We start from the raw sequence: 13,541 nt of genomic DNA, 5'->3' as shown, positions 1-13,541 counted from the left end.
TGTTAGTGGGTGATGGAAGGACTATGTATAGTCTTGTATCTTTTTTCATATTTTCTCAACTTTCCAAATATGTACTGAACACATTTAGTAATGGAAGCTAACAGATTGGATTATATTGTGCAGAAATACTATGTGGAACAAGGTCAGGGGCAGGCAGTGTCTGTTAATACCATGTTGAAGGCTCAGAAAAGTTAACTCATTCAATAGCAAAGATTTACAGAGTTCTACTATGTGCCAAGCACTGTACTAGGTAATGGGTTCAAGTAAGATGAAGATTAAAAAATATCTGGAGGTTTTGCCAATTGGGAGGTCATTGGGATTACTGGGAGTACACTGAGTGGTGGGGCAGACGTCAGATTGGATTGAGAGGGAGTAGAAGTGGCTGGTAGAGGCTATTATGTCAAATTTGCTGCAGAGGGAAGAGCAGGAGGAAGGTCAGGTGGGTACTAAAGGAACCAGCCGTAACATAAGTGAGACAGAAGCTAGAGATGGGCCTAGAAGAGTTCATTTCAAGCCAGGAATGTCAGAAAAGACTTTATAAAGACATATTTCTTCTAGCCTTATATCAACAGCTTTAATATTTTCAGGTTTAAACTCCACATGAACCCATGCAAATTGGTAATATTTTATAAGAAAAAATGTGAAAATGATCCATTTATTATTTTTCCATTTATTATTTATTATTACCTCTTCATTTGAAATTGTGGTTTTAAAATATTTTTAATAATAGATTTGTAAAGAGGCAACAATTCTATTTAATGAAAGATTGAACAGGGATTTAACTCTTCTCAGAAATTACACTAGTCTACAAAGCATAGGCCTCTTATAATAGCTTTGGAATTTCTATTTCCAGCCCCTCCAAAAAAACCATGTCAATGACAAAGCTGAGAGACACATTATTAAGAATTCCCAAACAAAAATTCAGTTGTCTTAGTAGCCTTAAGTTTGAACTGATTCTTATTCTGCAAGCAACTAGTCACTCATCTCCGATTTTCAGGGTTTCCCTCAAGGAGCACCTAAGATTTTTTTTTAAATAACAAAACTAAACTGATTCAATCACGCAATTAATGTGGTCCTTTTATTAAAATGTGTTTACTGTGAGGGATGTGTGTCAGTGTTGCTCTTAAAACTTACGCTGTGCATCTTATTTGTGAATATACTGTGTATAAAATAATGAAGTTTAGAATGTAACTCCAGATTGTGATATCTTCTTTCTATTTCAGTCTTAGAACCATCAGGAAATCTTCAGATCACCAAGTAATGGGCTATTAGCTATCTGTATTGAGCAATTTACATGCCTAGCAAGAATTTGATCATAAATATCAGAAAGCTTAAGAAAGGGAGGACATCGTGAAAGAAGAAGTAGCAAGTGATTACGGTCATTTTATTTTTACAGTTCTCCAGAGATGTTTCCCTGACTTCTCTACTAAAAATGGCAATTTAACAATAAGAAGTAGGATGCTGTTTGAGGATGGATACGGAAGGACAAGAAGTGCTATAGAACTCAGAGAGGCTGTACAGTATGTTTGTTCACATTCCTATTTTCAGTTTTGATGCACCCTGTTATTGTACCCAAGACTAAAGCTCCCATTAGGTTAAAAGTTATAGGAAAAAAATTACATATTCTTATGAAATATACATGTCACTGTGCATTGGAGGACTTCATATATGTTCAAAAGCATGTAAAGAAGGAGAAACCAGAATCAATTATTTAATAGAACGATGATGCTTTTCAAAATGGTTAACTCTTTCACTATCAAAAGGTGAATTTCTCCATACTAACTATAATGCAGTAAATTTACTATTAATATTTCCCTTGGCTGCATACCTGTGGTGCTCCATGTTATTAAGAATATATTTCCCTGGGTGCACACACAAACACATGTATACATGCACATAAATATAAATGTACAGAGAGTTTCATTGTATAGCTCAAGTTGTTGAATTAAATATAAAAAATAAAGATATTCTAAACATTTCTGTTTCTTGAAATGTGTTAGCAGTATAAGTAGTATAGTGCAGCTCCTGCATATTTATAATATAATGGCAACATGGGTGAATTTCAGAAATATAAAACTGTGTAAAGAAATCACAAAATAATAATACAAATATGATTCCATTGATATAATATTTAAAAATACACAACTATATGAAATTGCCCTGTGATACATATGTAAATGGTAAAACTGAAAAGAAAACTTAAGAAATTATTACAAAAGTCAGAATAGTGGTTACTTTGGGGAAACGAGAGATGTTGCAATTGGGGCACACGAGGAAGGGGCTGATAATATTGTAGTTACAGGAATACATTCCTTCTAATAATTTGTGTACTTTTCAGTATGTGCTCCATCATGCCTTACTGCTACAATACTGTCAGAGGATTAGGAAGTGGAATTAAAGATGATATTCATTCTTGACTCTATGGATTTTGTAAGTTTAAAGCTGATCTTATCAGTTAAATTCATTTCTTATAGTGAGGTTTCTACAATATTGAGGGCATGTTGCATACAATGGAAAAGGAGCTATTCACCATTCCTGAAAACCATGTTCTCTGTATGTGCAGCTATAGCTACCTTTGCAGGTTTACTGAAGTGGCATTTTATGTATTGTTGTGGCTAGGAAAAGAGTCACTGCTGATAGATGGCTTCTAAAAACATGCATTAAACAGCAGCTTGCAAAATTCCTTTTATCATAACAGGAACATTTCTTTTTAGTGGTAGTCAAAATATAATTGATTTGTTTTCCTTCTTTGCATTCAGTCGTATCAATAAAATCTTTGAGGCAAGGACACTTGGAATGAAAGTGTTTGAAGACTATGCAACAACTTGGTATTGGATTCTCATGTAAGTGAAAGCACATGGATGTTTCTTCTCCAGCCCCGTTCTGCTTTTATCTTTGTAGAACTCTTTTTTTCAGTTCCCTATTTTTATTCATGAATAAAAGGTTGACTCAGATCTCAGTTCCTGCCATTTTCTTTTTTCAGATGGAGTGAGGATGGGGCAAAGATATTTGGAAATACACCCAGTGTTAGCAGAAATTTATAAGACTATAAATTTTAATTTTAGTCATTAAAGTACTAATAATAGTATTCTTATAAAAATACTCCTTCACGTCACAATGGGGAAGTACCTGTAGGACATCTGTATCTGTAGTGCACATGTGCTTCTCATCACATGTTACAGTGGATGCAGTGTTATTTCATGGTTATTTTTTCTAATTTTTTCCTCTCTTGACTTCCAAAAGATCACTCTTATTTTTTAATATATTCGTTCCACATAATGATCGTTATCATCATCACCAGAAGTCATTGTAGTTATGAGAAGCTACATAACCATGTATGTTATACATAAATATATGTATATATATGAAGGAGGAGGAGATTTAAAATTTTCAGACATTAAGATTTGTATTCCTAGAAAGTTAAGGAAATGCAGTCAATTTCCTGGAGTGGGTAAACGTATTTGACATATCTAGCACTGTTGTTACTATCTGGTTCTTGTGTCACCTTCTAATGCTTAAAACCTTCTGTGGTCCCCTAGTGATCAAAGAATAAAGTGAAAACTTCTTCAAATATTTATAAGGCCTTTTATAACCTAGCCCAACTAAATCTCTCAATTTTCATCTCCACCCATGTTTCTTGGTTAACCTTCTATTCTAAACATATCAGATAATGTGCCCATCCCTAGATTGTCCAATCCCATGTTTTTGCATATTCCATTTCCTTTCCTGGCATATCCTTTTCTGAGTCCTGGGCAACTCCACCTCATCCATTAACATCAGTTTTAGTGTCATTTATGAACCTTTCTTACCTTCCTCAGATATAATTGATTACTTCTTCCTCTGTGTTCTTCATGCCCTTTGTGTGTGTGTCTACATACCTGTGCATTCACACTCACCTTCTATATAGCACGTACCATTCTATATTTTATTTAACTGGCTCTTTCCCTCTGATAAACTATGAACTCTTTATGATGGTAACTGTGTATAACACATCTTTATTTTCCTAACTCCTGTATGGTTCTTTTAACATAGGAGGCACACAGAAATGTGAGTTCAAGGAACAGTTATAGAGCTGGGCACAGAGGCTCAGACCTGTAATCCTGGCTACTCAGGAGGCTGAGGCAGGAGGATCACTTGAGCCCAGGAATTTGATGCTGCAGTGAGCTACGATTGCACCACTGCGCTGTAGCATTCCAGCCTGGGTGACAGAGCAAGACCCTGTCTCTTTAAAACAAACAAACAAACAAAAGAACAGTTATAAAAACAGTAGGAGAGCAAAAAAGATGTATTTATATGGTGCAAAACTATATCATGTGTGAAATATTAGAGTGTAGTTTTTAGAGTAATTCTCATAAATTAGATTTTATGAGATTTTTACCCTTTTTGATGCTTTGTCTTAAATAGTTACAGTAATTATTTTCAGCATGTTAGGATTTATCTCCAGCAGAGATTGTAGTTTATACTTGACAGTATTTAAACTGGGACTCCTATTGTCATGCCCAAATGTTACTAGATAATTTCCATGTTTCTTCTTCATTTGGCTTTTCACTGTTACCTGAACAAGTATACGTTATGATAGACTCTCCTGCCCGCCCCACCCAACACACACACGGAAACCTCCTCCACCAGGACACACTCACACCTCTACACCATCAACACCTCCCTTTATTTTCAATCTTCTGCTCTTGTCTATTTTATAACTGTAAAGCCAAAGTACTAATATGCCGGGACTTCGTTTATTCAGTTAGAATTTTTATGCAAGAATTTAAAACACACAGAATAAACAGTTCTGTTTCCCTTTTCTCCCCTCTGATATTTTTTAATATTCCCTTTGGACTATGCCATAGAATAATCCTTCAACCATATTGAGTATTTAAGCATTAAAGTGTCTGTGATTTTAAGAGAGAATGGCTTCTGAAGTTATCATAAAAGCTTTGGCTTTGCAAGACGATGACAGTTCGATACCATGCTGTTATTAATATCTGTCCAGTGACAGTAATTATTGAGATTTTTTTTCTAAAAAACATAACACTGGAGACGATAAATAAATGTAGCAGGCTCTGTCTGTTTTTATGTTTGGAAACTTACAGGAAGCACCAGAGGTGTCAGCTCTTAATAGAAGAGTTGGCCAAGTTTCCAATCCTAATGAGTTCTCTTTGAGGAAGTTACATCAGAAGACTCCAATATGACCTTGACCTTGGATATTTGGGGGCATGGGGGAAGAAGCTTCTCTAGCAACTTAGTCAAACTCTATGAAGAAATTAAAGCAGACAGAAAATAGTCATACTATTAATTGCTTGATAAAGTCACATGGGTCAGGAGACACAGAAGACTTACTGTGGCTCCAAATAATGGCCCACAGATCAATGGGGACCTGAATGAAATCCATGTCTGGTGATGTCAGGCATCACAAACTACTGGAGATATTTGGACCATAGTGATAATGACTACAAAATCATGGGTTCAGGGTGTGTCCAGTTATTTTTCTTGTCTTTCTGACCTAAGATTAGTCTGTTAATTCTAGACACCCATATGCACAAGGTTCCCACTAGTCACCAGGTAGATAGAACAGAACAAATTCATCGTGGATGTATTTTACAGTTTATCACTTAGTAGGTAGGTATAAAGGGAAAAAAATAGGACATGGCAACCATGGCAGATAGATCAAAACTGTAGGTTGGAGGGGTTGTATTTTTCCTTGAACAATGACTGATACTGGACTTCAGTTTACCTATGCACACAAGATGACTCATGTATAAAGTCCCTGATGGTCTAGTCTTTCATATGAAAGCCTTGATGGAAACCGCTATTTATACTTTTTAACATTATAAATGTTTCTATAGCCAGGTGAAATAAAACAACCTGAGAATCATTTTGAATAGAAAAAAGTGTGTTGTCTTGATGTTTTCATTATGCTGTGCTTAGCGCACTTGACCTCTGTGTTTATTGTGGGTTTTTTTCTTTAGTGGCCTGAGTATCGCCATGGTCGTTAGTTGGATGTTTTTGGTACTCATGAGATTCATAGCTGGACTCATCTTCTGGATTTTCATGTTTGGTGTGCTTGGAATTATAGGCTATGGTAGGTATCACTCACCTTAAAATTGCTAAAAATTAGAATAATCTTTTTGTTTTCAGTTGCTGTTATCAATTACCAGAAAGCATTTACTTGCTGTGGGTTTAATTATTCTTTATCCCAACAAAAGCTTTAAATTTTGAAAAATTATTGTCTCTATAACGTTTTTCTTCTATATCTTGAAAAAAAGTGCCATCAGAATGCTCTGCTCTTTTCCTTACCAGCCTTTGGTCTCATGCCTCCCGGGTCTTAGAAAGGAAGTAAAAAGAAACCTTTTTAGATTAATGAAAAACATTTCAGGCAGTTTCTTTTATTCCTTTAACCTTCCTATCTGATCAAAGGCCAGGTCTGCATACTTACAGAAGTGTGATCAATTTTTCTCTTTCAACTTAGATAGTACTTTTAATCCAGGCACTGTCACAGCTTTTAGTAATTGGTACTCCATGGTGAAGCTTCGCCCTCTAGAGGCAGGTATTCTGAATTACACTCGTTGTGTGGAGAAGAACAGTACTTTATTGCAAGGTTGGAATCTAACCCCTCATTCAATTCCCTCGAAAGCAGTACATATAAGGTATGTACAATGTGAATACTAAACGAATAAAAATGTCTCCCATGGAATATCACTTACAGGAGCTTCCTTTCAGTCTTCTAAAAAAATGTATGGCCTAATATGAATGTTTGAGAGGTTTCTATTAAAAATGATTATTTCTCCTACAATGCCGTTTAGATGGACAACACAGTTTTATGGCAATAGACACCAAAAATAAAAATCTCCTATTTCTATCACTCAAAGAAGAGCTTTATGCATATTAGGGTAAGAATGCAGTTGAATCCCCATGCTGTGTAGTTAGCCTGGGTTCTAATCCAGCTCCATAAGGTACAACCGAGTAACTTTGGAAGTTTCTTAGTGATTATTGGACCTAGTTTCCTTATCTATAACATCAGCACAATAATGGTCTTTCCATCTCAGAAGATTGTAAGGATTAAATGAGACAATGAGTATAAAGCTCTTAGAACAGTGCCTGAAACACAGCAAACAATCAATATGTGTTGGGTCATTGTTATTGTCCTCCTCATTGTCCTCAATGAGTTTCTAGTAAGTCATTGACGTCTTCTCAGGCATTCCTTATCTGCTCCTGCTGTGCAGCTGCTCAGGAATCGCACCTGGGCTTCCTCCTGAGCATAGCCAGGTATCAGACCATGTAATAGGTGGATCATTCTGGTGGAGGAACACAAGAACTGCCATCCCTTTAATCAGAAACTCCAAAGAAAGCTTTTTGTTTAAATGTCTTGTTTTTGTGTTCCTGCTTGGAGCTCAAAATAACCCCTCCCCTTTTCCACTGGAGAGTTTGGGCATGTGATTCAATCACTATATACTTTTATCAAGAAGTGAAGGGCACTAAAGTCTGCCATTGGCTTCACTGTATTGTCTTAAGCAGCAAGAATAATCTGAGATTGCCTATGGTACAATTTTGACAATGGAAAAAGCGAAAGATGGTCAATATATAAAAAGTGCAGGTAAAACAACCAATTTCAGCTCCCTGTTGACTCCCCAGGTAGTGCTAATACAGCAGTTAATGGTGTGACAGGTATTTATTGGGTGAGGAAATGTCCAGTTTGCTTGGAGAGTGTCAGTTACCAGATGTAACTGACCTCTGCTACTATTCTGGACAACTGACTTTCTATATTTCGTGGGAAATCAACCAATTCCTACTGACAGCAGCCCATATACTAGGGCAAAGAACAATGTAGATATGTCATACTGAGCAGAGAAAAAGTCAGGATCCTTTTGGCCAAGTACTCATGTACAGGGATGGAACAATTTTCATTAACCAGAACAAGTTAAGTGATACACAGAAGAGGCCAAAGACACTGTGGTTAGGAGCATGGATTTAAAGGATGAAAAAGGGACAATCCCAGATTTCCCATATGTTAACAATGTGATCCTCTGCAAATATGTAGTCTCTCTTATACACATGTATACCATGTATAAAATGTTTAAATAATTAAAGATAGAATCACAAAAATAGAAAATCAACAAAAATGTCCAGGCATATATGAAGATAAACTGAACAGAACTTTTCAAAATAAAAAAAAAATAGATTAAAAATTGATTAAGTTTGGCAAAATACAGAATTAATGGACTGAAATATGAATCTGAAGTAATTACCTAAATTCCAGAAGAATGTGGCAAGGGGGCAAAAATATGATTAGGTGGTTCAGAGAGAGAGAGAGAGAGAATAGGTGGAGAAAGGCCTGATACATATCAGCCATATTTGAAAGTTATTGGCTGAGAATTTTCTAGAACTGATGAAAGAAATATAGGAGTACATTTCCTGTATCCATAGATACAGGAAGCTCAAATTATACCTAGGAGAGTAAGGGAAAAGAAATCCATTTCTAGTCATACATTCTTTTATTCATTCAACAAATATCGAGTGAGTAGTGTGTGCAGGCACTATTTTAGACTCTTGACATGCAAGAGTAAGCAAACAGGCAAAGTTCTTACTCTCTTGAAGCTTATCACCTAAGTAAATTATATGTTAGAGGTGATGATTACTATGGAAAAAAGAAAAATTGGAACAATTAAAGGGGTATTGGGAGTGCCATAACAAGGAGTGATGATCACAGTATTAGTAGGATAGGTCTTTTTGAGAAGAGATCTGAGAAAATACTTGAAGAAGACAATGGACTTAGCCAGTTGAGATAAAGGAAAAGTTCCAGACAGTGGATACAGATAGAGCAAAGGCCCTAAGGTAACAGTGTGTTAAAGAAATGGCTAGAGTGCTGGTGTGGATGGGTATATTGAGTAAAGGAGAAAATAGCAGATGAGGTCATAGAATTTTGGGAGGGCCAGAGCTTTGTAGAATGTTGTAAAACCTAGGCTTTTACTCTGAGTAAAACAGGGAGTCATTGTAAGGTTTTGAGCAGAAGAGATATGTGACGTGGTGATTGCTCCAGTCTGTGTTGAAAATAGACTATAGCGGGGCAAGAGTAGAAGCAATAGGACCAGTGAGGAGGCTATTGCCATAGTCCATGTAACAAATGAGGGAAGCTCAAACCAAGGGTGTAGCAATGAAGATGGTCATACATATTTTTAACGTATAATCAGCTGTATTTCCTGACGGATTGAATGTAGCTGTGGGAGAGAGTAAGGAGAAGAAGGAAAATGATTCAATAAAAACATATGACATGTAAGAAAGGATGGTGAACGAAAATAAATTAGTAAACATGTAGGTAAAGCTAAACTAACTTTTCCTGTATAAAGTAATAATAATGTCCAATTTTTGGGATTAAAGGTGTACATTAACTAAATTATTGAGCAGTAATCAGAGTGGGATGATTATTGAGTGATCTAAAATCCAGGCCAGCCACAGTGTCTCATGCCTCTAATGCTAGCACTCTGGGAGGCCGAGGCGGGAAGATTGCTTGAGCTCAGGAGACTGAGATCCTGTCTCTACAAAAATTAGAAAAATTAGCCAGCGTGGTGCACCTGTGGTCCAGCTATTGGGGAGGCTGAAGCAGGAGGACCACTTGAGCCCAAAAGTTGCAGTGAGCTATGATGATGCCACTGTTCCCTAGCTGGAGTGAAAGAGCAGAGTCTCTCAAAAACAAAATGAAACAAAGCAAAACAGAATTCTATTTCTTTGTTAAAGTATTTTAAACTTGATTATTAAGTACACACATAGCAAATTTTCAAGGGTAATCTATTACAAAAATAGATAACTCTAAGTTAGTAGAGAAGAAAAATGGAATATAAGTAAACAAAACTCATCAATTTTTAAAAGACAAGAATCAGAAGAAAATTACTGTAGGTGCAAAAAAGAACAGGACAAGCAAAAGTGAGAAGGTAGAAACAAATATAAATACATCAATACATTAACTATAATGATTTAAACTCACCAATTAGAATACAGAGATTGTCAGGTCAGATTAAAATATATACATACAAATTGGAGCTGTATGTTATTTATAAAAGTTACACAACACATAAGGAGATAGAATCTTTGAAAGTAAAGGGATTGGCTAGGCATGGTGGCTCATGCCTGTAATCCTAGCACTTTGGGAGGGTGAGGGGGAAGAATCGCTTGTAGCCAGGAGTTCAAGACCAGCCTGAACAAATGGTGAGACCCTGTCTCTACAAAATATTTTTAAAAAGTAAAAATATATATATACTGGAAATCATTAACAAAGGAAAACCGCAGAAGCAGTAATAATATCAGACAAAATAGGTTTTAGAGTTCACTAAAAAAGTTACAATTCTAAACTTGTATGCATCTATTAAGATGGCCTCAAGATTCATAGAACTGCAAGGATAAGTAAATAAGCCAACAGATAATAATTGGCATTGGGTATAAATCTCCCTTAGGGAGAAATTTCAACACATCAATCTACTGGACAAATATACTGTAATGTATCTAACCAATCTCTACTGATAGACCTTAAGATTGTTTCTAGGCAAAAGGATATTTAAAGCCGGATGTTGCCACAGTCATCCAGGCAAATACTGAAAATATTTATATCAAATACAGTAACACATTTAGACTATTAGGGACAAATAAAATATTTACTGTGTAAATGTGTATCTTTGTAGAAATGACCATAATGATCAGTTTCATGTAGATATATTTGATAAGCACATAGCTTCTATTTCAGAAAATAATACTTTATATTAGTCTATTTTTCTTTTTTTTTTCAAGGAATATGGTACTGTTTCCAGCAATACAGCATTCTTCAGGAACATCCAAATTCTACATTATCTATATATGACATCGGGATTCAGACTAATATAAGCCTGTACTTTCAACTGCAACAAACATGGTTCACACTTAGTGAGTAGATTTTAAAGACTGGTTTTGTCAAAATTTTAATAATGTGAAAGTATATTTTTGCTTAAAGGAAAGCTTGGATTGGTGTAACCTGTTAAATACACTTATTGCTAATGCCATACAAGGTAATAATATGTCCATAGTCCTCCAGCTATAGTAAATTTATTGTATAATCTAAGAAAATACTGCTTTACAATGATCTCAAGCCATTTTGCCTTCAACTTAACATTATTTGGTTGTGGACATTTATAGACATTAACCTGATGTCTAAGAAAGACATTTCAAGAGAAGCAAATGCTTGATTTTTCAAACTCGTTTTTAAAAAGGAAAAAGAAACATTTTTTTCATAACAAGACATTTTAACTATTGTAGAAATTGTAAGTAATAAGTAACTGAAAGTAAATTTACATTTTTAAAAGGTTTACCCAAACTACTGTATATGTTGGGGTAATATTAACAACAACAAAAAAATTTTTTTTTTGAGACACAGTCTCACTGTTTCCCAGGCTAGAGTGCTGTGGCATCAGCTTAGCTCACAGCAACCTCAAACTCCTGGTCTCAAGCAATCTTTCTGCCTCAGCCTCCCTAATAGCTGGGACTACAGGCATTTGCCACCATGTCTTGCTAATTTTTTCTATATATTTTTAGTTGGCCAATTAATTTGTTTCTATTTTTAATAGAGACAGAGATGGGGTCTCGCTCTTGCTCAGGCTGGTTTCCAACTCCTGACCTTGAGTGATCCACCCGCCTGCCTCGGCCTCCCAGAGTGCTAGGATTACAGGCATGAGCCACTGTGCCCTTCCTAAACAAAAATTTTAAAGCAAAATGACTTCAGAGATGGTTATAATCTCATATTCGTAGAATGGCTTTATTATAATATTCCTTGCACTTGACAGATTTGTGTTCTTTAATGAAGATTTTTAAAATAATCTCTAATTACATGTTGCTTTTAAAAAGTCACCTTTTTAGTATGGAAGTTAAAGAGCCAGGTGAGACATATTCCAGGAAGCCTGGTAAGGAGCCGGGAAAGAATCTCAGATGGGGGCAATATCTTGCTGGGGTATCATGATTCCAGGCATGGGTCCCATCCCATAAATTTGAAAACTTGATTTTGCTGCTACATTCAAGAATCCTCAGGCTTTCAAAGACAAGTTCATGTTATGTCACCAGAGTGCCATTTTATTTGTTTGTACCATTAGAATGCTCTCTTGATGACCAAAATGCAAACGTATCACATCTACGACACTCATGTCCTGGGATCCAAGCATATGGGGAGCAAGATTACCAACCAGGGGATTTTTAAGCAAAGGGGTTTGGAAAGCCTTGGGGATGTTTTCTCCAGGCTGATGCAACCTTGATAACCTAGCTATGCAGCCCGGATGTCCCCACCAGATTCCTTTTGTCTGCCAAATTTAGTTTTTCTCTTTTCCTTAAGTAATACTGGATTAAAATGCCAAATTCTTTCTCTTTGGCTTCCCATTGCTAGCCCTTATGCAGACTAGTACACTTCACTTATATTATTTTTTCAAACATGTTGCAGAAGTACTGTTACATTTATAGCTTTTTCTTTTTAACTACAAAAGTCAGGTATCTTGGGAATTGCATCCCCCTCTTTTTTCCTGAATTTGAGTGATTCTACATCTCTAGCAATTCACTTACTCTTATCTATCATCTCTAAAGTTGATAAAATTTTACCCATTATATATTGAAACCTCTAGTTTTACTCTTGAATGGATCTTAGTCACAGGTTCAGTGGTCACCTCCTGCTGTCCTGTAAGACCCTTCCACACAAAAATCATTGAGATAATCAGAATCTGCCATTGGAACAATGAAGAGATGTACTTTTAGGAAAATACAAAACTTATTAAAATTTTCTAATCTAGCAATACCAATCACTCCTCAAATAAGCCTCAGCTTTCATAACTAATATATCAGACATGAATTTTTTAAGCTAATTCTTCTATAATAACACTTAACTTAAAACACACATTGTACAGCTATATAAAAATATTTTCTTTCTTCATATTCCATAAGCACTTCTCTATTTTTCAAATTTATTTTTATTTTTTAAACTTTTTGGCTAAAATCTAAGACACAAACACACACATTAGCCTAGGGCTACACAGGGTCAGGATCATCAATATCATTGTCTTCCACCTCCACATCTTTTCCCACTGGAAGGTCTTCAGGGGCAATAACATGCCTGTTTCTCTCATCTCCTATGATAATACAGCCTTCTGGAATACCTCTTGAAGGACCTGCCTGAGGCTGTTTTATAGAAAACTTACTTTTTTTAATAAGTAGAAGGAGTACACTCAAAAATAACTTTTTAATTAAAAAATAGAATATAGTAAACACATAAACCAGTAGTCATTTATCATCATTATGAAGCATTATGTACTATACATAATTATATGTGCTATACTTTAATATGACTGTCAGCACAATAGATTTGTTTATACCAACATCACCATAAACATGCAAGTAATGCTACAGTGGTTATGACATCACTGGGCCATAGGAATTTTTCAGCTCCATCATAATCTTATGCGAGCACTGTTGTATATGCAGTCCATCGACTGAAGTGTCGTTATGTAGCACATTATTGTGTATAAGTTAAAAAAAAACAGTTAAATTTA

General features: G+C 35.6%; 1 protein-coding gene across 3 annotated transcripts in view; it reads left to right on the top strand.

Moving 5' to 3' along the window:
• The window catches only part of SLC44A5 (solute carrier family 44 member 5), a 322,073-nt gene that overhangs the window by 287,884 nt on the left and 20,648 nt on the right, over positions 1 to 13,541 (top strand). For all 3 annotated transcript variants that reach the window (XM_012787740.3, XM_012787716.3, XM_075999403.1), the window contains 4 exons: positions 1,397 to 1,520; positions 2,760 to 2,843; positions 5,967 to 6,079; positions 10,774 to 10,905. In XM_012787740.3, the coding sequence (XP_012643194.2) occupies positions 1,397 to 1,520; positions 2,760 to 2,843; positions 5,967 to 6,079; positions 10,774 to 10,905 (453 nt within the window). The remainder of the gene's footprint in view (positions 1 to 1,396; positions 1,521 to 2,759; positions 2,844 to 5,966; positions 6,080 to 10,773; positions 10,906 to 13,541) is intronic.

Source organism: Microcebus murinus, chromosome 2 (assembly GCF_040939455.1).
Source record: "Microcebus murinus isolate Inina chromosome 2, M.murinus_Inina_mat1.0, whole genome shotgun sequence".
NCBI classification, from domain to species: Eukaryota; Metazoa; Chordata; class Mammalia; order Primates; family Cheirogaleidae; genus Microcebus; species Microcebus murinus.
This window is presented reverse-complemented; position numbering and strand designations above follow the sequence as displayed.